General features: G+C 44.9%; 1 protein-coding gene across 9 annotated transcripts in view; it reads right to left on the reverse strand.

Moving 5' to 3' along the window:
- adgrl3.1 (adhesion G protein-coupled receptor L3.1) overlaps positions 1-26,648 on the reverse strand; it is a 120,597-nt gene that overhangs the window by 16,093 nt on the left and 77,856 nt on the right. For 6 of the 9 annotated variants that reach the window (XM_034291097.1, XM_029118262.2, XM_029118257.2 and 3 more), the window contains 11 exons: positions 25,630-25,860; positions 25,188-25,352; positions 23,292-23,395; positions 22,361-22,546; positions 21,052-21,090; positions 10,709-10,892; positions 7,637-7,759; positions 6,676-6,881; positions 5,443-5,619; positions 4,263-4,472; positions 1,629-1,849 (listed from right to left, as the gene is read on the reverse strand). In XM_034291097.1, coding sequence (XP_034146988.1) covers positions 1,629-1,849; positions 4,263-4,472; positions 5,443-5,619; positions 6,676-6,881; positions 7,637-7,759; positions 10,709-10,892; positions 21,052-21,090; positions 22,361-22,546; positions 23,292-23,395; positions 25,188-25,352; positions 25,630-25,860 — 1,846 coding nt within the window. The remainder of the gene's footprint in view (positions 1-1,628; positions 1,850-4,262; positions 4,473-5,442; positions 5,620-6,675; positions 6,882-7,636; positions 7,760-10,708; positions 10,893-21,051; positions 21,091-22,360; positions 22,547-23,291; positions 23,396-25,187; positions 25,353-25,629; positions 25,861-26,648) is intronic. The other 3 variants (XM_029118258.2, XM_029118256.2, XM_029118255.2) reach the window with 2 other exon arrangements.

Consider the following 26,648-nt stretch of genomic DNA (forward strand, 5'->3'; position numbering starts at 1 on the left):
AAGCAAATTGTTCATCTCGGACCATTGAGAAACTTTTTTGGCCCTGGCACATTTGTTTAAATGTATTCACAGACGGCAACGCTGGTAGACATGTCTGTGGACGAGCCATCGACGTGCTGATGTTATCAGCCGGGTGACCAAGACACATTTCTTTATCTAGCATGTCAAAACCCCGAAAAGATCATGGTCTTGCCCGCAAGACAGGCGGATGTCGCCACGTTCCATTGTATATAGCTCCAGGTGTATTTGTGGTTTTTTATGATTTTCATTTTTACTATGTCAGGCTCCAGCCAACCCTGTATAAGACTTTGGTGTTTTGAATTGGATACGGCTGAATGAGCATTTGATCTGAGCAAGCGAATTCATAAAACACATTTATCCATCCGTAGGACCCAAATTGAGCAATAAACGAGTCGGTTAAGTATTCCGAAAGGACAGAGCCTAGGGAACTAACCAATCATTTCCCTGTCTTTGGAAACCACAGAAACAGTTCGGTGGTGACCCCATCTTGTCTTGTGGTTTTGCTCAACGACACACTGAATGTTTGGAATATAAAGGTACGAAAAACGACATTTCTATACCAATGGTCGACAGGCAAGCATTTTACCAAACCTGGGGGTTTGAGTAAAGACACTCTGGAGGAATACTTTTGACACCATCGCCGATCTTAGATTTAAGAAACACACAGTTCCTTTTCTGTCCATCAGTTTGGCCATATCCCAGAGTAGAGGTCAGATAGCCATTGTCCTTGAAGACTCAGATTTTTTTTTTTTAAGACTCATAGAAAATAGAAGACTATTTTTTTAAGACTCATAGAAGACTAATAGAAAATTCAATCATATAAGAAATGGGCTCACAGGTGACAGCAATTTCTTACCAAACGATAAAGGTTGCCATTATGTGGGATGTTGATTTTAATTTTATCTCTATACTGTTTACATACGGGCACAGTTCTCTTTCTCGCGTCAGGGTCAGAATCTTGCTGTTGTTAGAACGGAAGACCTGCTTTCCAGATGGCACCTTATTCCCTGAACACAGCAATGCTCCGGACCAGAGCTCGACTGAGAATCACACGCGGCCGAGACGGACAGCTTCAGCTCTCCGAGGCCTGAGTGCTGAAAAGAAATCTGTTCCTGCTAGCATTGAACCCACTGCACCTGAATTAATCAAGTAATCACAGTCGTCTGAGTGGAAAGCAATTCGTTTAATCAGCTGTGGTGACAATAGGGAAGAATTTGGGACTCCATCCCTTCCACTGACTGTGAGCCATAGGTCAGGGCGCACTACTTCAGAGCCTTTTGGGACGCAACCTGCAAAGAGACGGTTCTGTCCCACCCAGTCCTCCCGTCCTGTTCGATCGTCAGGACTCCTTGTTGAAACCCTGATTATTCCCACCACTTGGCATTCCGAGGCCTCATGTTTACATTCCGGGCCGTCATTAAATATTGATTTTAAATGGAATCCTGCCTGGTGTTGTCGGATGACGGTTACACGCGTGTGTGTGTGCGCTCGTGCGATGTGTTGTCGTGTGCATGATGGGTTATGCGTGTGTGAATCTAGAATTTCCCGACTCCATCCGACCATACATGAAGCCCCCCCCCCCCCCCCCCAACCCCCTCCCTCCTTACACCCGGTCTGTCCCGTAGCTCCGGTAGTCCACCGCGGCAGACACGGCCACAATAACCGCCGGCACACCATATCCTGCCAGGTAAAAGTACTTTGTCCGGGAGTGCTCCGACTCAAACACCTCCACCAACATGATGTACAGCTGAACCCCTTCCAGAAACATCCAGGTGAACGCCGCCAGGAAGAAGAAGTGCAGGAGCGCCGCGAAGACCGCGCACACAATCTGAAGTGGGGGAAGGACACGGGGACGAGGGTTTGGAGACAAGAGCAAGGCAGAGGAGGATGAATGAACAGAAACTAAGAAGAGACAGAACTGAGACTGAGAGACAGAACAGAGACAGAACAGAGACTGAGAGACTGACACAGAGACAGAACAGAGACTGAGAAGAGACAGAACAGAGACTGAGACAGAACAGAGACTAAGAGAAAGAACAGAGACTGAGGAGAGACAGAATAGAGACTCAGAGACAGAACAGAGACATAAAAGAGACTGACACAGAGACAGAACAGAGACTGAGACAGAGACAGAACAGAGACTGAGAGACAGAACAGAGACAGAACAGAGACTGAGAAGAGACAGAACAGAGACTGAGAAGAGACAGAACAGAGACTTAGAGACAGAACAGAGACTGAGAAGAGACAGAATAGAGACTCAGAGACAGAACAGAGAAAGAAAAGAGACTGACACAGAGACAGAACAGAGACTGAGACAGAGACAGAACAGAGACAGAACACAGACAGAACAGAGACTGAGAAGAGACAGAACAGAGACTGAGAAGAGACAGAACAGAGACTAAGAGACAGAACAGAGACTCAGAGACAGAACAGAGACAGAACAGAGACTGAGAATAGACAGAACAGATACTGAGAAGAGACAGAACAGAGACTGAGACAGAGACAGAACAGAGACTGAGAAGAGACAGAACAGAGACTCAGAGAATACAGAGTCAGAACAGCGTATGAGGGAAGACACTGAGAACAGACAGAATAGCTAAGAAGAGACAAAACAATGTGACTTCCTCTCTTGTCGTTCAGAGACTGTTTCATCGCCACTGTCAAAGAAGTAGTCATTAAATACACACGCACGCGCGCGCACACACACACACACACACACACACACACAGCTAGCAGCAGCCTCCAGCAGTGACATTGACAACCCTAATGGGAGGTCCAACACTGTCACAGGTAATTAACACAGGAGACAAACACACACTCTCTCACTCTCTTAATGAGTTAAGTGCCCACGAGACTCAGTGAGTTAGGAGGTGAGCCCAGCGAAGGAGGCGTCTAGGAACAGGTGAGGAGGTAGAAGGGAGAGAGAGAGAGAGAGAGAGAGAATGAGAGGAACCACACAAAAAAGAGACAGAATCCATATTTTGCGGTGTAGGGTCCGCTCACCAATCTGGCGGGTGAAACATCCAATTGAAATCCTGCTTTCAGAATTATCCGAAAACACGATAAAATCTCAAATCAGATTGTAATAAATAAATGTGCAATAATATAAGAGACACATATGGGCCGCAGATTACTGGTGAAATACAACACTGTCAATAATTTCTGACTTGATGGGATGGGAAAAACACTCACAGTGCAGAATGAATGAGTAGATTAGACACAGGACTGTATTCATCTGTTACTTTTGCAAACACGGCACACTGTGGTCCAAATGGCAGCCTATATTTTGAGCAATGTTTAAATGTTTCCCATGCCAATACAGAGAGACTGAAACTATCAGGCCAGCCTATGACCATGATATGACAATTGACTGACCACTATCTGACCATTCACTGACCACAATCTGACAACTATTTGTCCATCCTCTCACTATCTGACCATCCTCGTACTACCATCTGACAACCACCTCACAACTATCTGACCATCGTCTGACCGTCGTCTGACCATCGTCTGACCATCATCTGACCATCGTCTGACCACTGTCCGCTCATCCTCGTACTACCATCTGACAACCGCCTGACTATATCAGAACATCCTCTGACCAAAGACGTTCAGTCTCAGAGAAACCTTGGTTTAATAAATGATGACATTAATTGAACAAGAGGGGCCAGTCTCTGCTCAAGGACAGAAAGACTGAATCTTCTCAGTGCCTGGCCAGGGAATTTGACCTCCAACCTCTTTATTCTAGGGCGTTTCTGTTTGTAATATGATGTCATATGAAGCCTACATATGTTAAATCTGCCTCTGGACCCTGAGAACACTCTCAGCTCCGGTCCCTCGGCTCTGCTACAGAGAGAAAGGAGAGAAAACCAAGGGAGAGGGGAGTGAGAAAGGAGAGAGAGAAGAGACAGGAGAGAGAAGAGGGAAAGGGGAGTGAGAAAAGAGAGAGAGAAGAGACAGGAGAGAGAAGAGGGAAAAGGGAGTGAGAAAGGAGAGAGAGAAGAGACAGGAGAGAGAAGAGGGAGAGGGGAGTGAGAAAGGAGAGAGAGAAGAGACAGGAGAGGGGGGGAGCAGAGAGAAGAGAGGAAAAAGAGAAGAGTGAGAGGAGCAAGAGATGGGAAGAGAGGAGTGAGAGGAGCGAGAGATACGGGAGCGGGAGAAACAGAAGCTGATCCGCCCTGTTGACGCCCACTTCGAACAGTGACCACGCACGCACACACACACACACACTCTCCTCTCACCGGCTGGTCCGCCCTGTTAATCCCCACCAGAAACAGTGACTCGGCTATGAAGAGGCTGATGCACAGGTTCTTGTGGATGGTGTTGCGGTCCGACTGCAGCCCTCGGAAGAAGCAGAAGGTGAAGATGCAGATGAGGAGGCAGACCAGAGACAGCAGGATCCCCACCCACGTGATGACGTCCATGAGCAGGTCATGCATGGAGTCCGTCTTCTGGGGGAAGTGGAAGACAGAGAACAGCAAGAGTCTGTCGTCAGATAACCAGCCGAACAAAACCAGGCCGTCACTAAAAACAGCCGCGCGTTTTCGCCAAGCTTCGGTTCCAGGTAAGACGTCAGTCACGCCACTGAATCGGAAAAGGCCCGACCAAAACACTTAGAGAGTACACCAGACACAGAAGGAGTACCAGAGTGGTTGTTAGTGGAGTTGAATGAACACACACACACACACACACACCTCACCAAATGCTGACGTAGATCAGCCTGTACCTCACACCGCCTCCAACCGGGATGATGTCCAGGACGATGTCTGTGATGTCACGCTGCGTTGCACAGGTGTGTGTTTGAATGCGTGTGTGTGTGAGTTCAAGGATTGTGAGTTACACCGTGTTGCACATGTGTGCTGCGTCTATCCATCAAACGCGCGCGCGCACACACACACACACACACCCACCCACCCACACGTATACACACACACACCCACACCTATACACACATACATATACTGCCGTACTGTTCTATCCATCAGTGTCATACTCCCTGCGGGACGGAAAGCAGCGTTCAAAAAGCACTGTGATGAATCTACTGCTCAAAACACCCCAGAGTGTCTGTGTGTGTGTGTGTGCGTGTGCGCCTGTGTGTGTGTGTGTGCCTGTGTGTGTGTGTGTGTGTCTGTTTGATTTGAAGGATTTTTTTTCCCCTTTCAACTGGGTGTGGCCGTGCCTGTCAATGATAACAGTTAATATACCCAAGGCATCACTAATCAAACTCCGCCCACCCTGACAGGTACTGTATACTGTACACATGAAGGCATAACTAGTCAAATGCCCATGTTGACCTCAAGCATGAACCCTTGGCATATACCCCTGACGTGTACCAAGACATCACAAGGCACATGCCGACAGAAGAAAACCACCCTAACATCCCACAAAGCTGAGGACATTCGCTTGCCATCGTCTACCTACCTTGACCTCGACGTGGGCCATGAGGACCGCGAAGCTGGTGAGATGAGTGCAGGAGCAGGTCGTGTGAGTTCTGTTGGTACCCAGCAGTCTGCAATCCTGGCTGGACCAGAAACCCGTCATGGAGCGCTTGGAATAACTCCAGAACGAACAGTTGGGATTGAAGTTCTCCTCTGAATGCTGGAAGGACAAAAAAGGGGGGGGGGGAGAAGACAGAGAGAGGGAGAGGAGTAGAGAGGAGGAGAAGACAGAGAGAGAGAGAAAAGATTGAGTGGGAGAGAGGGAGGTAGAGAGGAAGGAGAAAGCGAGAGTGCGGGAGGTATAGCGAAAGAAGAGAGAGAGGAGCAAATGAAAGGAGAGGAAGAGGGACATCATGAGTGAGAGATGACAAACGAACAGCAAGAAGCAAACAAGCTTCTTTAGTTCGTAAAAACTGTTAATTTACCAATAATTCAGCAATTAATTAGTTTCGTTCTGAGGTTTTCTTAAACAGAAGGCAGAATGTGACGGTGTCTGAATGTAATCAAGGTATGACATTATGGTTATTTTCAAATATAATCTCTTTTTGGAGATGTGATCAATTTGCATATTTTTTATATTTATTATGATTATGTTCCAGCCCCCGTACCAGCTGCTCTGATAAAAATCAGCCGACGAGTGGATTTTAGTTGTATTACTCTGCCTTAAAGAGACAAATAATCTGATTGCCTAACACTCCTTTAAAGGGACAAATAATCTGGTTGTCTAACCCTGCCTTAAAGGGACAAAGAATCTAGTTGCCTAAACCTGCTTTAGAGAGACAAATAATCTGGTTGCCTAACCCTGCTTTAGACAGACAAATAATCTGGTTGCCTAAACCTGCTTTAGACAGACAAATAATCTGGTTGCCTAAACCTGCTTTAGACAGACAAATAATCTGGTTGCCTAAACCTGTCTAAGGTAAAATCGTAGTCAAGTAAGTTAGTTGTATCATTCTACTTCTACCTGTGTGCATACGTGTGTCTGTGTGTGTCTGTGTGCATACGTGTGTCTGTGTACATATGTGTGTCTGTGTGCATACGTGTGTCTGTGTGCATACGTGTGTCTGTGTACATACGTGTGTCTGTGTGCATACGTGTGTCTGTGTGCATACTTGTGTCTGTGTACATATGTGTGTCTGTGTGCATACGTGTGTCTGTGTGCATACTTGTGTCTGTGTACATATGTGTGTCTGTGTGCATACGTGTGTCTGGCTACCTGCAGGTGTTTGACCGTAAAGATGACCGGCTCCGACAGGTAGACCTTGTTGTTCTCCTTGTTGATGGAGGCGGTGATGACCGGGGAGTTGACTATGACTGAGTAGTTGGGGTACGCTGCCTCCCCACCCAGACGCACACTGGCATTCTCTGTGGACAGATAGGAGCCCAGGTTCCTGTAGAGGACGAAGGCCATGCGGATCTCCCCTGGGAACCCAATCAACACAGAGTAAAACAACACGGGACAAAAACTATTTCAAAAATAATCCTTCATTATTTCGAATAAAAAATATGAAGAGGATAAAAGTGATTTGAAACATCTGCGATATTCCAAGTGGCCCCGCAGCAACAGGACATAATTGGATAACAGGATAAAACACGGCATCACATGACTTCCTAAACACACCTCCGAAAGCAACTGAGATGTGTACTATTTTATGGTCCTCTGTTGCTCCGCGGTTAGAGCTTGGAGCTCTGAAAACACCAGGGTTTGGGGTTGGACTCCCGGTATCACATATATACGTAAAAGGCATGCATGTGACAGGTCGCCTTGGATGAAAGTCTCCGCTTACATTTTTTACGTTATATAAAATTCACCCTGGACAGGGAAATACAAGGAGGGGGTTAACTTTAATTTAAGGACATGTTGTTTCTATAGCTGAGAAGCCCAGCATGTACCATAGATGGGTTTCACATGAGAGCGCCATAGAACAGTAGAGAATACTTCCTTTGAGCTAGATATAAAGAGACAATGGGATAAGAGAAACAACGTAACAATGTACAAGCGCTTTCAAGTCCCATAGGATTCAGCTAATGTGGATGAGAGTAGCAGTCTGATGTTAATGAATCTGTATGCTGCTGTCCTGAGAGAGAGAGAAGAAAGAAACATACAAACAGAAAGACAGAGACAGACAGAGAAGACCTAGAGACAGATGGTTTTTGTCCGGGAAGGAGTTCAGTACCGTTCTTTCCGTGCTGTTTCAGCGTGCTAGCGGACAGCTGAATGGAGTTCCCATGTACTTCTGACTGGGGGAATGTCAGGTCAGCAAGATTCCCTTCTGTGCTCAACCTTGCCACCTCCAGCTCTGTCGGGAAAACACACACACTGTCAGACTAAGAATAGCTTTAATTTGAATGTCTATCATTTAATAGTGATTTCCAGGTGCCTGTCATTGGTTTTCTGGTTCACTGATGACAGAGGGCGCAGTGCTCCTGTAGTAATCCAGGACACTAAGCAAACAAAACCAGCAGTACCACAACTCATCTGGTACTAAATACTGTATCAAAACCAGCAGTGCTTCAACTCACCTGGTACAAAATATGGTATCAAAACCAACAGTACCACAACTCTTCTGGTAGAATATACAGTATCAAAACCAACAGTACTGTATAAAAACTAGCCGTTCCACAACTCATCTGGTCCTTAATACTGTATCAATATGAGCAATACCACAACTCATCTGGTACTAAATACTATATCAACACAGGCAATACCACAACTCATCTGGTACTAAATACTATATCAACACAAGCAGTACCTCAACTACTCCGGTACTAAATACAGTATCAATACCAGCAGTACCACAAATCCACAAGTCACATTAAAAACTGTAGCTGTTCCAAGATTGTACAAAATGGCTGCTGTGAAATCACCTTCACCTTGAAGTTTTTAAGTTTCCATAACAAGGATTAAAGCACACACACACACACACACTGACTTATGCCCATAACCATGCTGGCTCTAATAAACCTAGATAGTAAATTATACAGCTCCTTATTTCTCAAGGCTAAAGCTTATCTATCTAAATGAGGTGTGTGTGTATGCATGAGAGTGTGTGTGTGTGTGAAATAGATTAGATTTCTTGTTTTCTCATTAGGGCCTAATTATACTTTAGCATGCCTATCCTTCAGCTGTATGTGTGGTGTATGTGTGTGTGTATGTGTCTGAGTGTGTGTATGTGTGTGTGTATGTGTGTGTGTGTGTGTGTCTGTGTGTGTGTGTCTGAGTGTGTCCTTCAGATGATGATGGTAGTTAAGACGTTGCTTTAATGTCGGAAAGTGTGAGAGTTTCTTGATCTAATAAAACCTACTGGAGGCAGAGAGATACGAGAGGAGAGATGGTTTAAATCCTACAAAGGACCAGGCACACACACACACACATACACACACACACACACACACTTCCTGCACAAGGCCTCTAACTCTGGTCTCTATAGATACATGTGAGCCAGCCTTGAGAACTGTAATATCTGGATGAAGTGTTTGCCAGAGACAATACATTTTAACACACACACACACACACACACACAATAAATTATCTTTTTCTTTCCACTTGACAGAACCACCAGAACAGAACTAGTTATCATGGCAGCATGCACACAGTGTTCCCCACTTCTCCTGCACTCTGGTCCCCTGATCTGGTTCCCCTCTCCTCTCCTGTGCTCTGATCCAATGATCTGGTTCCCCTCTCCTCTCCAGTGCTCTGATCCAATGATCTGGTTCCCCTCTCCTCTCCTGTGCTCTGATCCAATGATCTGGTTCCCCTCTCCTCTCCAGTGTTCTGGTCCCTTCAACAGTCCACCAGCTCAGTATTCAGACCCACAGAGTCTTTGGATGTCTTCCGCCAGGTGATGAAATGATGTCTTTGAGAGACGGGCGTTCCATTTACATCCCCGGTCTATCGGATCCCTGTCTCCGTGGTGATAAAAAAGCTGACAAAACTGAGCCCTCCGCCATTTTGAGGAAAGAAATACACTGAGAACTATTTGATACGGTGATAACTGCAAATCTCCCATGATGCCACGCTACCTAATGCCCATGGCATGTCATAGTACATCAAGGTGTGTGGATTACTGCAACAATGTTAGCCTGAAGTTTTTAAAACAAGTTGACAACCTGTGCTGAGTATCGCAGCGCATCACTCTGCTTCATGTTAACTGACTGCTCCAGAACCGGCTGAGCTCCCAAATACTGTTCAGGCATTCGGTTATATAAAGAGCTTATAAACATAGCTTAGAGAGAAAGAGAGAGAGAGAGAGAGAGAGAAGGAATTAGTTAAAGTGAAGAACAGTATTTGTCTTTTGTCTTGATAATCTCTGCTTCCAGCTAATCTGGTGGGCAGATTATCTTCCTTCCTCTTTTTCAAATCCATTCCCTCTTTCTTCGCTTTCTTTCATTTCCTCTCAGCTCCCTTCATCCCTCATTCCTTTATTTAAAACATCTTTTCATCCCCGTTTCGTCCCCCTCTATCCATCCTCTCCTCCCTCCCTCCCTCCCCCCTCTCCTCTCACCTCCCTCTCTACTCCCCATCTCTTTCTCTTTCCGCCATACCTGGCTCTCCTCTCTATCTACTCCCTACCTCCATACCTCCCCTCCCTCTCCCCTCTCTCCACCTCCCCATTCTCTCCTCACCCTTCCCTAGGGGGATGAGAAGAAAACTGCAGTAAAACAACAATAACACCATTTCTACCTCTACACACACACACACACACACACACACAATCAGTGTCTCAGAAGAATCTAGGTTGGTGTTTGTTGTTAGGTGTGTTACAAAGCACCAGGAAGCAGGGAAGGTATAAATAGAGAATGATAGTGTGTGTGTGTGTGTGTCTTGTGTGTTTGTATGTGTGTGTGTTTCAGGAAGAGGGAAGACTGTCATGATCTAATTGGGACCATGTGTGTCAGAAAACTAGCATGTGTGTGTGCGCGCGTGTGCGTAGAACTACACTGAAATTGATCCGCTGTGAGTTTTCCCCGCAGACTGCTGCTGTAAGTCCCCGGTAACGGTTGGATCTGGGGGTTCGTTTTCATGTTCACATGTTCCTGAAGAGCCCACAAACTGAGTCATGCAGCAGGAAACCAGTGTCTCAACAGAGAACGCTAAAGTGGCGTAGTTTAGCGACAAGCCACGATGGGCGTGGCATACAGCCAATGAAAACTAATGTGATGTCACGCACAACACAATTCGGCCAATCAGCATTCGGGATTCCAACCGCTCGGCTGGTGACATAAGGGAGGTGCACGCGGCCACTCACGGATGTTGTCGGTGGTCTCCTGGATGGTGTCCGTCTTCAGTAGATTATCGGCCAGCATGAATGCCCCGGCTTCCACGGTGTCCAACAGCATGGTGGCCCAGCGAAGCTGCTCCTCGGCAGGCAGCTGCCTCCACGCCACCTGGGTCCGAGGCTGTAGCAGGTTGTTCACCGTCTCCACCATCGCCTGACAGGACACGCGGATGTTAACACCACGCCGGGATACCGCACACTCCATATCGTAATTTGACCCCAGTTTGCCGAAGCAGGAATGTAACCCGAATGGGCCAGGAATTGTGAATTATTCTAAGGATTGCAGTTAATGGAGACCGTACTGGGTTTAAAATGGGTTACAAGTATTTTGTCGCTAGGCCAAAGGGTTTGGAATTGTCAAAGTGGAGATTGACTTGTTGGTCTTTGGATAGAGTTTGTGTTTGACTTCCCTGCTGTATAGCAACATTCCTGCAGCAAAAGGACGATCAAATTAGGAAACAGTATCTGTTTAGAGGGCGGAGGTCAGTCCAACAAAGGCACTTGTTGGGGTCAATTGCATTTCAAATTGTCCACATTTTACATGATCCTCACCGAAAATGCTGTTCAATGACAAAAACTTGATTTGAACTGGAATTTGGTTCATTTCCTGAATCGACTAAACTTGAAACGTAACTGAACCCAACCTGATAAAATCTGCTTCGCAATCGAGAGGTGTGGACCACAGCTCTATAAGTTGCTGGTGATCAGGTCAAAATGTATTTTAGCAAAAACATACAAAACATCGCACAACAGCTACAGGGATAGAAAGGACACATGTTTCTGGGCTAAAATCTCTGAAACATCTGTCTGCCTCGGTCTGAAACATCCTTCAGTCTTGGTCTGAAACATCCATCCGTTTTGGTCTGAAACATCCATCAGTTTTGGTCTGAAACATCTGGCCATCTTGGTCTGAAACATCTGTCCGTTTTGGTCTGAAACATCCGTCAGTCTTGGTCTGAAACATCTGTCCGATTTGGTCTGAAACATATGTCAGTTTTGGTCCGAAACATCCGTCTGTCTTGATCTGAAACATCTGTCCGATTTGGTCTGAAACAGCCGGCTGTCTTGGTCTGAAACAACTGTCCGATTTGGTCTGAAACAGCCGTCTGTCTTGGTCTGAAACAACTGCGCTCCATGAAAACCCGTAAGAGCATGTTCGTTTTCTCCGTCTAATGCCAAGTGTTTTATGTCATGTTGAGTATTCCGGCCTGACCCCGCCTCCTCCCTCTTGCCGCTGCTACACACAGAAGTCAATCTCAGAGCAGGTTGTGATGGATAGAGAGAAATACGGAGGGGGGGGGTAAGAGAGAGAAGGAGAGGGAGATATAAATAAACAAGGAGAGAAAGAGGGGAAGAGCAGAGTGACTTCATAGCGACAGCCATCCCCAGGGAACAGGGGGCAGACGAGGAAAAACAAACATAGGTGACATCAAACATACGCACTGGCTCCGCCCCTCACTCTGTCCACCCCTCTCTCCGCCCCTCTCTCCACCCCTCTCTCCACCCCTCTCTCCACCCACCCCACCATCTCTCTGTTTTGGTCTCTCTCCTTCTATCTTTCTCCCATCTTTCTCTACCTCCTCTCTGTTTCCCTCTCTCATATTGCTCTCGCTTTTTTCCCACCATGCCTCATGATTTTTCTTCCTCCCACTCTTCACCTCTCTCCTTTCCACCTATATCTCTCTCTTTCTCTCTCTCTATCTGTCTCTTTAACCATGAGGGGTGAGTAGAGAGAGATATGGGAAACATCAATAACATGAAGTCTCTCTCCTGTCGTCTCCTATGCCCCTGCTAATCCCTGTTAGAAACCTCCTATGGGTGGCACCTGTGTTTCTTTTTCCACTGACTTATTTTCCCCGCAGAAAAAATATGGGAGAGAGGACTGGAAAGGGAGACAGGGAGATAGAAGCAGAGACTGGGAGAGAGGTACTGGAAATGAAAGGATGAGTAAGGGAGACAGAATGGGAAAAAGAGAGGGAGTGAGGGAGAGAGAGGAAAAGGGAGAAAGAGAGAGAGACAAAAAGTGGGGCAGAGAGAGTTTACAGGGAGGTAGAGAAGTGAGTGAGGGAGAGGACAGAGGATGAATGACCATAGCAACAATCATAGCAACAAGACCACGTAGAGGCCGTACTGTGCCAGGATTGTCTGGTGACCTAGTGGTCAGAGCATCTGACCAGCAACCAAAAGCTTGCCGGATTGCCTGGCTGACCTGGCAAGCCGAAACAAATTTGTCATTGTGTCCTTCAACAAGGCAGTTAACCCTAGTGGCTCTGCGGTCACCCAATGTGGCACCTCTCCAATTTAAAGGTGTTGGGTGAAAACAGAAGTATTATTTTGATTGTTCCTAATGTCTGATTAGTAATGTGTATTTTAATAATCAAGTAGACCCTGATGTTAATAATATCACACATTTCCTTCAATAGAACTTTACAGTAGGGATCATTGTGCAGCACGTGTTTTAATACAAAGTGCTAGCTTGTATCCTTGTATGCCAGTAGTTCATCTTAAATTTGAAAAATTGTTTGCTTTTAAGACATTGATATACTAACTAATACCACTATGCTATAAGCTCTTCTGATAGGCTAGCTAAAATGCTTATGCTAATAGCTCATCTGATATGCTAGCTAAATCTAGTCTAGAATTAGTTCTTCTGACATGCTAGTTAATACTATTTTGCTAAAAGCTTTACTGATATGCTACCTAATTCTGGTGGGCTAATAGCTTTTCTGATATGCTAGCTAATTCGAGTGTGCTAACAGCTCTTCTGATATGTTAGCTAATAGAAGTGTGCTAAAACCTCCTGCTACCTAGTATGCTAATCAAAGGTCCTTTCCTGGCCAGGGGCTAATGAGGTTAACTGCATATGAGGAAGGAAGTCCCAGCATGTAAACCAAAACTAATTAATCTCTTCACTTCAGGAAAAACCAGACTGGAAATGGACACATATACACACTTAATCGCACATGCGTGTCCACACACATGTACACACACACGTACACACACACACACACACACACACACGTACACACACACACAGCTACACATCACACAGAATTTAACAGAGTGTGACAATGTAATAACATACATGCTATCTACATTATGACAACATTATTTTTTGATCATGTGTTGTGTATAGTGTTATTAATAAAATACTATTGACAACTATGAAGCTGTTACAAAACCCAAAATGGACTGTTTTGTCTGAGTTCAATACGCACATCCACTTCCTGCAATATCAGAGGGAGAGAGATGTATAGTCTTTACAGTAGGAGGTGGATGTTTACGCCTGTTTAGTCACACTGTGGGGGTGTTGGCCCCCGAAAGCTGAGGGATGTGTGTGTGTGTGTCAGGGACTGACTGGAGCATTGTAGTGAATCATTCTGCTCCACTTAGCAGTGGGGGTAAGGAAGAGCAGAGCATGTATACACTATAGAGAAGAGAGAGAAAGAGTGAATAAAAGAGGGGAAAGAGAGAAAGGGAGAACATGCTCAGTACCAGTCACTTGAATGGGTGTGTCCAAACCTTCACCTGGGATTGTATGTTTAAACTATAGATAGTAAGCAGCTCATAGGTGGCGCCGTGGTCTAAGGCACTATTCTGAACTGCCAAGCTGTCCACCGCAGTCTATGTTTGAGTGTGGCTGACACATGGCTGGTAGCACCTAAGGCTGAATGCTTACTGACCAGGGTAGGGGGGCGGCATTGTCGGCGGGGATGTCCTGGTGTTGTTGTAGCACCCCCCCTCTGATGGGACGTCTCAGCTGCACGGAGATCTCAGACGGATTTTCGTGTGTTCCTGGAGAGTCTATCTATCCACAGTGACTTGCACTAGTGAGCGCATACATGTTCGTACCGGCGCCGCCATGGGGACTGAGCCCAACACCCTGGCGCTGCAGGCACCACGGTCGGCCAACTGACCGGGGGGTTATGTGTTCACCCCTGTGGCTACCATAAAAGCACCCCGTCAGGAAGGATGACGTCACATCCTGTTGTGGAACTTCTAATGAGAAAGGCAGAGATGCCCGTAGACTCTGTTCACAATTAAAGCTTTATTCAAGATGTGTTAACCTGGAGCAGTTAGCACTCTCAGCAGAGTCAGGTCAAGAGATCTCCGTTGAAGGTTGAGCTCAGGTCTATATACATTCATTACAGCCCACCGAGTCCCCACATGTATGGTTAGAGGTCTATATGCATTCATTACAGCCCACTGAGTCCCCACATGTATGGTTAGAGGTCTATATACATTCATTACAGCCCACTGAGTCCCCACATGTATGGTTAGAGGTCTATATACATTCATTACAGCCCACTGAGTCCCCACATGTATGGTTAGAGGTCTATATACATTCATTACAGCCCACTGAGTCCCCACATGTATGGTTAGAGGTCTATATACATTCATTACAGCCCACTGAGTCCTCCCATGTATGGTTAGTCTACACTTCTCACCAGCAAGTTTGGCAAAACAAGATGTCTACTGCTCTTGAGAAGTTAGCCAAAGCTATACCTAACTGCTGTCAGGCACATCCCGTTCTGTGAGAAGAGCAGAAACACACACACACACACACACACATAAAGGCCTTACTCAATCACATGATTATACTTATACTAGAATTTCCATTTAACGCAGTAATAAGCAATATGATTTTATTTTACTGTGGAATAACAACATTTCCGCCACTACCTTTAGCAACCTACATAGTAAGAAGGTTAGTAGAGTAATGCTCTGTATGTCAGGCTGAATGAAGCCTTGTATACAGTGGGTATGGATGTCAGTATTGTAATACCATGTATGTCAGGCTGAATGAAGCCTTGTATACAGTGGGTATGGATGTCAGTAGTGTAATACCATGTATGTCAGGCTGAATGAAGCCTTGTGTACAGTGTATTGGTATGGATGTCAGTAGTGTCATACTGTGTATGTCATTCTGAATGAAGCATTGTGTACAGTGTATCGGTATGGATGTCAGTAGTGTAATACCATATATGCCAGGCTGAATAAAGCCTTGTATACAGTGTATTGGTATGGATGTCAGTAGTGTAATACCATGTATGTCATGCTGAATAAAGCCTTGTGTACAGTGTATTGGTATGGATGTCAGTAGTGTAATACCATGTATGTCATGCTGAATAAAGCCTTGTATACAGTGTATTGGTATGGATGTCAGTAGTGTAATACCATGTATGTCAGGCTGAATAAAGCCTTGTATACAGTGTATTGGTATGGATGTCAGTAGTGTAATACCATGTATGTCATGCTGAATAAAGCCTTGTGTACAGTGTATTGGTATGGATGTCAGTAGTGTAATACCATGTATGTCATGCTGAATGAAGCCTTGTATACAGTGTATTGGTATGGATGTCAGTAGTGTAATACCGTGTATGTCATGCTGAATAAAGCCTTGTATACAGTGTATTGGTATGGATGTCAGTAGTGTAATACCATGTATGTCAGGCTGAATAAAGCCTTGTATACAGTGTATTGGTATGGATGTCAGTAGTGTAATACTGTGTATGTCATGCTGAATAAAGCCTTGTGTACAGTGTACTGGTATGGATGTCAGTAGGGTCATACTGTGTATGTCATGCTGAATAAAGCCTTGTATACAGTGTATTGGTAATGCGCTGGGGAAAAAGACCATTAACAAGCATCAGTGGACCAAAACATATATTCTATTCAGGAACTATTTATATTCTCAATCAAATGTTATAGTTGAAATTAAATTACTGTTTAGGTCCGGAACACATAAATAAATACTACATTATAGTCACCAAAATGTAATCCCAATTTTGGAGAATAAATGATTTTCAGGGATTTTTTGTAAATTTTGCAAAGAAATAAATAATCAATGCAGACCACCAAAGTTGTCAACGGGCTTATGTAGACTTAAAATAGTGCTATAAATAATGTAATTTTAAAAGCATTTATTATAGATATAAGTACTCATATTCATTTCAAATATAAATATATATATATATATATATATTTATATATATATGTATATATATGTATGTAGTCTATATGATGTATGTTCTTCAAAAAGCATTCACATTGTTTGATGTGCACACAAACTGCAGCCTAACACACACACACAAACACACACATACACACACACACACACACATTTACACACACACATATACACACACACACATATACACACACACACACACATATACACACACACACACACACACACATTTACACACACACACACATACACACACACACACACACACACACACACACAGAGTTATGTAACCCTTTACTATCTTTCCTCTGAGTATAAAAGGCCTGTCTCCATTTTCCCTTCCGCTACAGCTCACACACACATGCACACACAGTCACACACACTGATAGAAATGTCACACAGCCCTTACAGACACATCTCTGTGTGTGTGTGTCTGTGTGAGAGAGAGTAAAATGGTTAGCAGGAGCCTGGTATGAAAACACACACGTGCATGCACACACGCAGACACACACACAGACACACACGCAGACACACACACACATGCACACCAGTAAATGGGGCAGAAGTGAAATGTTTTGAAGCGTTGGGGTAATCCAGCAGAAAGGGCAGCAGCGGAATAGGATAGCACTGGGCCGCTCCGCTTGTCCCCAAACACACACACACACACACCATCTCCTCCGAGCTAAGATGTGATGTTAGCAGAGCCACAGTAAAGGGGGATGATGGAACAGAATGATTAGTCTTTTACTTGGTTTTGGGATGCTGGGAATGTAATATTTTTTTTCCATTGGTGTCTTTGGTGTTGACGAGTCTGACCAGGCATTGGGAAGTGTGTGTGTGTGTGTGTGTCTTAAACCACCAGGGCCCAATTAGGCTTTTAACTCAGTAGATGTCACATGCTACACCCCAAAAATAACTCTGTCTTTCAGCTAGCCTGCCGTCCTCCCCCTTGACCCCTCCTACCGACCACCTTATCTCTTTGACCAACTGATAACTAACACATTTTCAATTTTCAATAAATGAACCACTCGAACCAGCCTCTGTCCGTAATACAGTTAGAAATTAATTTTCTATCCCGGCAATTAAAAGCAATTAAAACAAGAAGCCTACCCACTCTTATCGCACGCATGCATGTCTGTGAGCGTGAGCTTGTGCGGGTGTGTGAGCGCGGGCAGGTTTGACTGTGTGTTTGCGTGCGTGCGTGCGTGCGTGCGTGTGCATTCCTGAATAAATGCGCATTTCTAATCGTAAACTGTTTCGGTAACAGCGGTTTGAGGGGGGGGTAGGGGGCGTTGATAACATTTTTTATTACCTCGGCGTAGCTAATAAGCGATAGATTATTTCCAGCCGTAGTAATGAAGGTGTAACATCTGCAACTTTATTCCAACAGTCCGGGGAGGACTGGGACAACAAATCTGCCCTGGCATTTGTTCCAGACCGGCCCGATGGACCAGATCACTGTCATTAAAAACAAAGAAGCTGGACATGTCAGACAGCCAGTCCATTATTCATGATAGCATGCGTTGGCCTTTGATGTCAATGTCTACTTTCAAGCTTCTAATTATCCAAACCTTCAAGGCAAGTTTAGTTTTTGTGTGAATTTCATCAAAGAACGCACATGGCAGTGTTTGTTCTGACTCATCAAGGTTTTTGAGTGTGTGTGTGAGAGGGAAAGAACACTGTATGTAGGTTTTCCGTGTGTGTGTGTGTGTGGGTGTGTGTATGTTCTTCATGTCAGCTTGCGTGATGTGACAAGCGGTGCTGACGTCTACAGTTTGACACAGAGGGGGAAACAGACTGCATCAGGAGAAAAAAGTGAAAGAGAGAGGGACGAGAGGAAATGAGAGAGAGTAAAGGAGAGAGGGAGAGAGAGAGAGAGACAGCATGGCTAGCAGAGTAAGGCAGTGTTTACAGGGAGCAAGACTCCTGGGTGCTTTTGATGTTGTGCACTTTGATTTTAGTCGACCAGAAACATGGTGAGCAGAATCTCACGGGGATTCTATAACACAGCGCGAGTCCATAGCATCAACACGAATCAACAACATTAACATAGAATAAAATAAAAAAAACAAGCAAACAAGAATAGCAAACAGCAACATAATGGAAATAACATCATGACATCAGGTGAGACCAAGCTGAAACCCAATGGGCCATACGAACATCCCAAGGTGTTTTAAAGGGCCAGTTGGAAGCTGTTGACGCTACAGGAAAGTGCTCTACCTTTCACTGTTTCGACAGAAAGGCACGTCAAACGTGAGGACTAAAACGTCCTCGTGGCAGAGGTTTCGTTTCAACTGTGTTTTCAGGCTCCATAGTGTTTCACCGCAAGAACTTGAAAATGCAAGTTTTGGGTTGTGATGATGATGTTTGGACAAAGCCGACCAACTTTTAGAGGTTACACTTAGTAATCGATGTGCATCGTTCACCGAAAGTTCCATACATGAAAATAGCAGCTTTCGTCTGCTCCTTCTATGCCTTAGATTATAAATACAAAAGTAAATAGCCTATAGCCCGGCGTTATAAATTGGTGCAATGTACACTACAGTTCAAAAGTTTGGGGTCACTTTGAAATGTCCTTGTTTTCTGATGCACCTCCCACAAGTAGGAAGGGCTTGATGGGCATTTCTTACGTACCATACGGTCGAGCTGATCCCACAACAGCTCAATAGGGTTGAGATCTGGTGACTGTGCTGGGCACTCCATTATAGACAGAATACCAGCTGACTGCTTCTTCCCAAAAGATTTCTGGCATAGTTTGGAGCTGTGCTTTGGGTCATGGTCCTGTTGTAGGAGGAAATTGGGTCCTATCAAGCGTTGACCACAGGGTATCACATGGTGTTGCAAAATGGAGTGATAGCCTTCCTTCTTAATGACCCCTTTTACCCTGTACAAATCTACCACTTTACTACCACCAAAGCACATCCAGACCATCACATTGCCTCCACCACGCTTGACAGATGGTGTCAAGCACTCCTCCATCATCATCTCATTTGATGTGCATCTCACAAATGTTCTTCGTTGTGATCACCTCAAATTAAGATTTGTCTATCCATAACAAATTTTTTTGTCTTTTCTTTTTATTGGCCAGTCTGAGATATGGCTTTTACTTTGCAACTATGCCTAGAAGGCCAGCATCCCAGAGTCGCCTCTTCACGGTTGACATTTGTGTTTTGTGGGAATTATTAAATGAAGCTGCCAGTTGAGGACCTGTGAGGCGTCTGTTTCTCAAACTAGACACTCTAATGTGTTTGTCCTCTTGCTCAGTTGTGCACCGGGGCCTCCCAGTCCTCTTTCTATTCTGGCTAGAGCCAGTTGGCGCCGTTCTGTGAAGGGATGGGCATACCGCATTGTACGAGATCTTCAGTTTCTTGGCAGTTTCTCTCATGGAATAGCCTTCGCTTCTCAGAACAAGTATATACTGACGAGTTTCAGAAGAAAGTTCTTTGTTTCTGGCCATTTTGAGCCTGTAATCGAACCCACAATTGCTGACGCTCCAGATACTCCACTACTCAACCAAAAAATCCGCAGTTTCCAGCTACAATAGTTGTTTACAACATTAACAACATCTGTATTTTGGATCAATTTGATGTTATTTTAAAGGTTATTTTAAACATTTCTAAGTGACCCTAGACCTTTGAACGATAGTGGTCTTGACATACTGGTGATTACACCACATTTGAAGTGACATTGCCAAGCACTTTGAAATAATTTCCGTAATGCAAAGCATTACCCAAGCTGAATAAATGATTATGATTTTGAATCGGAGCAGATTTCCAACCGCAGGAATCTAACAGGGATGAACAAAACACGGTGATGGTACGTGAAAGACACACAAAAGAGAAACCGACATCCAAAAAAGAACAGCTAACCCTTTGAGGAGCACATGCCGTCTATTGTTTGAATATTCCCACTGGTTCTAATGATGACATCACAAGGGGCTGATTATTTGATCCTTCAGGAAAGTGCGAATTTCCGGAACAAAAACTGTTCTGCAACCGAACTGTAGAATTCTGCAACAGCTCTGAAGAATTCCAAAATAGAACACTGTCAAAGAACTCACTCCTCAAAGGTTTTTTTTTTTATATAAATAAATAAACAAATCACAAGACAACCAAACCGCAGCGCAACGGAATTTGTTTTCCAAGCACGCCGGCTGACTTGACATGCAGTGCCTTCAATGCGCAGCAAGCACGCTGTTGTGGAGTGTCAAACACCTATCCCCAATGAAGTCTACCTACTTCTGACCAGAACCTGTCAAAAGAAGTGTACTACATAGGGAACAGTGTGTCACTCAAGGGTGTGCGAGTGGATAAGTAGGACAGATATAGGGCGGGTGAAATACCTGTACAAAAAACCTGCAGGACCTCTCCCTCTTCTGCAGCTGTGAGCACGGTTGGTCCAGAGAGGTTGGTTAGAACCACACACAGAACACAGAGAACACACAGAACACACGGACCACACAGTACCAAACAACAGAATCACATCGCCTGGCTACTCTGAGGTTCGACGAATGAAACGCTCTGAAAATAAAGGCCATTTCCAGCTGAGCTCAACATCCTATCCTCCCACTTTCCACCATTTAAAACACTTTGATTTCCCTTCGTGCCCCTTCCATCTTGCCCTGGGATCTGCCCCTCTACCCTCACTCCCCCATTCGTCTCTCCTCCTACTCTCACTCCCCCATTCATCTCTCCTCCATCCCTCACTCCCCCATTAATCTCTCCCCCATCCCTCGCTCCCCCATTCATCTCTCCTCCATCCCTCCAGCTCTCACCCTTCATCCTTCCATTTATGTCACGTGGGTCGTAGCTCTAATTACAATACCCACTCCTTAATAGTTGGAAACCTTCAACATCATAACCGTAATTATCATAAAGATTATAATTTGCGTGCTAATGAGCCATATTTTTCAATTAGAGGGTTAATTGAGTTTATTTATGAAAATATCAGGCGCATGTCTTTCTTCTTCTGTTGGGTTTCATCAAAGTGTTTAATGTCTTTCATTTGGTCAACAATGATCCTTGCAATGATTTGTCCTCCTAAACCTCTGAAATGCGTTAACAGTTAATGTATATTGCTCTAGCGCGTGAAAGGACTGAGAGGCACGGAGAGGCAGAGAGAATAGGGAGGAGTGAGAACTGAGAAGAGAGAGACCATTGATAAATCATTGATTGCTTGACTTCATCATTCTAGCTGCTATTCTGACTCTGGCTAACTGATGTCAACCAACTGTCAAGTAGAACAGAAGTACAAAAGAAAAGCTGTGCACAACAAGATATAAAAAAACATCAACTGTTCCATTTTAAATCCCTTGAATTAATATGTGGATCAGAGGAATAAACAATACAATTTCTTATATAAAAAAAACGGACTTCATTTGAGTTGTAATCACTTCCAATCGCTACTCAGTAACAAAAATGGCAAAAAAAACCAAACATTTTAGTCTGAAAGAAAATGTAAAACCATTTTAGAAAGACGATTCCTAGAATGTAGTATTTGTAGTATTTTTCTGCAGTAATTAGTTGACACTATACCTTACAATCATTTCAATTAATCTTTGTGAAAGACAATATTTCCCACCATATTTTCCTGTCCGAGCCTGGACCAGCAACAACCGGCTGGAAAAACGAGTCCCCTGCCCCGACACCTACCTTGTTGAGGCTACGGGCAGCGCTGTCTTTGCCCCCGGGGGTCAGGTTCCTGAGCTGAACGTCGAGCAGATCGACCAGCTGAGCCATGGCCTTCACAGTGGAGGGAACGTCCCCGGGACGCAGCGGGGCTTTGGTCTGCTCAGCCAGCTCCCTGGCCACGATGGCCGCCGTCTCTCCGCTACGCAACTGGAGGGCGAGGAGGAGGTGATCCATGATGCCATCATTATTTTGTTTTTTTTATGGTTTTTTTGGGGGGGGGACTTGAGATCATTTCCTACTGACCCAGAGTCGGAATAACTCGTCTGTTCATTTGCTATGTCTCTGCTGCGGTCTAAAGGAAGTTCAAGATTTCTTTTTTTTTTTTGCACAGGGCAGCTGGCCAGATCCTCTCAACAGCAGGGAAACAGATAACCACCCATTAGTTGGGAAACACAGCAGATCACCACTCAGCTCTGGAGGAGTCAGAGGCTCTATCCTCCCGCTGTTAGCATTTGCGCTAAGCTAAGTATGTGCCTTCTTCAACATGCATGCAGAGACATCAAAATGGTCCATGTGACTCTGGGTGAATAGGCATCTCAAAGTATCCCGTAAAATAAGTGCAGAGCATCAAGGTTCAGGCTATTAAGCAATTTAAACATATTGCTTTGTCGTGATATGCCTGTTATCTTATTGCCTATTGCCTGTATATCAATAACACATCTCGTAGCTCCATCCTGTAGCCCTGGGTCGTCTTTCAGACCGTCTGCACAAACTCAGCATCACAACTATAGAGCCCTGAATCAACACTTTATAGTCCACATTGCTCAGTCTTCAACATGAGCATCCTCCAGATGAAACTGCCCCCCGGCAGAGAGCCGTAATGAGCCCCTAGAGCTCGTTGCAATGGGAGACCGGCGGAGCCGCAATGGACGCTGCCAGCAGTCACACTCACTTTCTGCATGATGTGGTTGACCCAGGGAGACGTGCAGTTGCTGAGGTCGGGGCCTTGAGGATCCCAGTAGCCCTGCTGGTCCACACACACGTATGTGGCCACGCCTGCGAAGACACACACACACACAGGCCATGACAACACGCTAAGCTAACGCGGTGAGACAGCGCTGACATTCAGGGGAGGGAGACAATGAGTACCAAGCAAATATGTGTGTGTGTGTGTGTGTGTATATATACGTGTGTATGTGTGTGTGTATACGTGTGTGTGTGTGCGCGCATGTGTGTGTTTATTAACCACACTAGGAGGTTCCGTATTTCACATTGACAGGTGCTACAGTTAGTTCCTGTACTGCTAGCTAACCTCTGTGATGCTATGACACGCTGGCTGAGGGGATTTCAAACCAACGCGGAGTCAGCCTCATCGCAAGCCAAATAATGAATGGTTCATCTTAACAGGCCCTCCGTCCTGCCTGTAAACAATGCTAGAAATCCGTCAGGCTACTTTAAGGTAAACGCCTTTACTATCACTATCGCCCCCCAGTGGCCGGTATTATACTCATACGTATTAAAGTCGTACATAGACAGCTACACATCTACACCTTGATCACATCTACACATCTACACCTTGATCAACATCTACACATCTACACCTTGATCACATCTACACATCTACACCTTGATCACATCTACACATCTACACCTTGATCACATCTACACATCTACACCTTGATCACATCTACACATCTACACCTTGATCACATCTACACATCTACACCTTGATCAACATCTACACATCTACACCTTGATCACATCTACACATCTACACCTTGATCACATCTACACATCTACACCTTGATCACATCTACACATCTACACCTTGATAACATCTACACATCTACACCTTGATAACATCTACACATCTACACCTTGATCAACATCTAATTAAGTTGCAATTTCAATGAACAAACACATCTGTGTGTGTGTGTGGTGGTGGTGGGGGGGGGGTGCTGCACGTGTATCTGTTTGTCCGTGTGTTTGCGTTTTCGTGGTAATAAGATAGAAACACAGGCTCTCATTATCAAACCGCCCACACTCATATACGAGCGCAAAAACAAAAGGCAATGTCTCTACATGTTAAGTAGAATAAATAACACAGCACGTCGTTTGGTGTGCGTGTGGTTATAGTCTAATAGATTGCGTGTAAAACAAAAGTTGCGATGAGGCAATGTTGTATCCAGTGGAAACCGCTATGGACGAGGTCAACCTGTAAAGACTATAGTCAGTGAGTGCAATGTCCTGCCACTGAAGAATTGAGTCTGGATTCTACTGGCTTTACTGATTATTCTACTTACAAATTAACAGTACAATAGAAGTGTATGTGTACTGTAATACATACACATATATACATTAATCTTTACTGTATATATGAAAAGGTTCATGTACAGCTCTGGAAAAAATTAAGAGACCACTGCATTCATACTATATGAATATATGAACAGTGGGTGAGTTATCTGTTTATTGTCTCTTGCTGTCGAGCCAAAATGTTATTCTTTACATCCGGAGATATGAGGGGATTTAGTTCCTGACTTTACCTGTTCCCCACTCATTGTTCCAGGAGCGATGTCTGCCACGTTGAAACAGGTAACGGGAATCCTAATAAACTAAACCTAACGAAACACGTGTTTGTCTGGGGAACTAAATACAACATTATGTTAATCCCTCGTAAGCTGCGTGTGATTCGTTTGTCTCGGGCCGGAGTGGCTTTCCATCGCGGACGTTAAGAAGAAAGCGAGCCGCTTGGCTGAACGCACTTGTGTGCCATCCGGAAAAACAAAGATAGGGCTTCTGGGTTGGACGACATCGGTTCCCCCGTCCAGCCTAAGGATTAGCCTCTTACCCAGGGTGCCCACAGGGCAGGGCTGCTTGGCCGTCTGCCCCTGATAGGTGCGAGGCCAGGACACCTCAGCCGTTACCCGGGAAGGGCAGTGGTCCTGGGGGGGCTGGACGGGAGCCTGTGGGGGAGGAGGCGGGACATCCGGGGCTGGTGCCAACCGGCCGTTACCTACCACAAAAAAAATAAAATAAAAGAATGTTGGACAGCCGTGACTGAAACGGAAACTACAAAGTCTTGTTAGCAATGCTCGACATGACGTTTGACTCACTAGTACTCACTAGTATAAAATACAATTTTATTGTATAACAAATGCACTGAACATTCTTTTCAAGTGGGAGAATCTAGTTTACTGTGAACCGTGAGTTTCAAAATGGACCTTAAACATGTAAGCAGGTCGTCAGGTCAAGGTCAATGCCAGGGATGCAGAGGTCATGGCAAATCTTACCGGGGCTCAAGAGGTCTGGGATCTGATTGGCTTTCTGACTGTCTCCCGGGACGAGCACGGCACCGGCCGCACTCCGCACGGTTGTGGTCGTCCGGGAGCGCTGACCAGGAGACGTTGTGAGCAGCGGTCGGACCGTGGTGAAGTACAAAGGAGACCGCGTGGAGGTGGTCCGACTGGTGGATGATGACGACGGGGCTTTGGGTGGGCCGTGGATGACTGGAGGGATGAAGTCTGAAGGGAGGAGAGAAGGAGATGAACAAGAGAAAGACGTTGAGGAGCCAGACTAGGTGGTGGACAAAGAGGTGGGCAGGAGGAGGTGGGGAAGGAGGAGGTGGGGAAGGAGGAGGAGGCTCGTTTCTCCTCCATGTAAAACATTAATAGTCTATTTGACTGAGACGGACACTGACAGAAAAACACATCCAGTTCAGATCAAGCGAGGGATACAGCGCCCCTCTGGCTCTGCAACTGTAACCCATTCATCTGATGCTATCTGGCTGAATAAGGTACTGCATGTCATACTGCCTTCATGCATCATCAGATGCATTTAATACATAGAGTCAAGTCAGTTGATGGGCGTTGCTCTTTCGCTCTCTCTGATTCTTTTCCCAGTAACAGCTTCAGCCATTGGCTGTTTGGTGGTTGCTCAATGCACCGTTTTAATGATGAAACTGGTTAGAGGTTGAACGAGTACATGTAATCTAATTTGGACATAATAAGTAGTATTTTTGACAGTCAGATGAAAACATGTTGTGTTCATGCCACATTAAAAAGGGAATGCATCTTTACAGTCAACTCATCCTACACTTCTTTACAGTCAACTCATCATACATTACTTTATTTCTTTACACTCAACTCATCATACATTCCTTTACAGTCAACTCATCATACATTATTTTATTTCTTTACACTCAACTCATCATACATTCCTTTACAGTCAACTCATCATACATTACTTTATTTCTTTACACTCAACTCATCATACATTCTTTTACAGTCAACTCATCATACATTATTTTACA

Source organism: Esox lucius, chromosome 25 (genome assembly GCF_011004845.1).
Source record: "Esox lucius isolate fEsoLuc1 chromosome 25, fEsoLuc1.pri, whole genome shotgun sequence".
NCBI classification, from domain to species: Eukaryota; Metazoa; Chordata; class Actinopteri; order Esociformes; family Esocidae; genus Esox; species Esox lucius.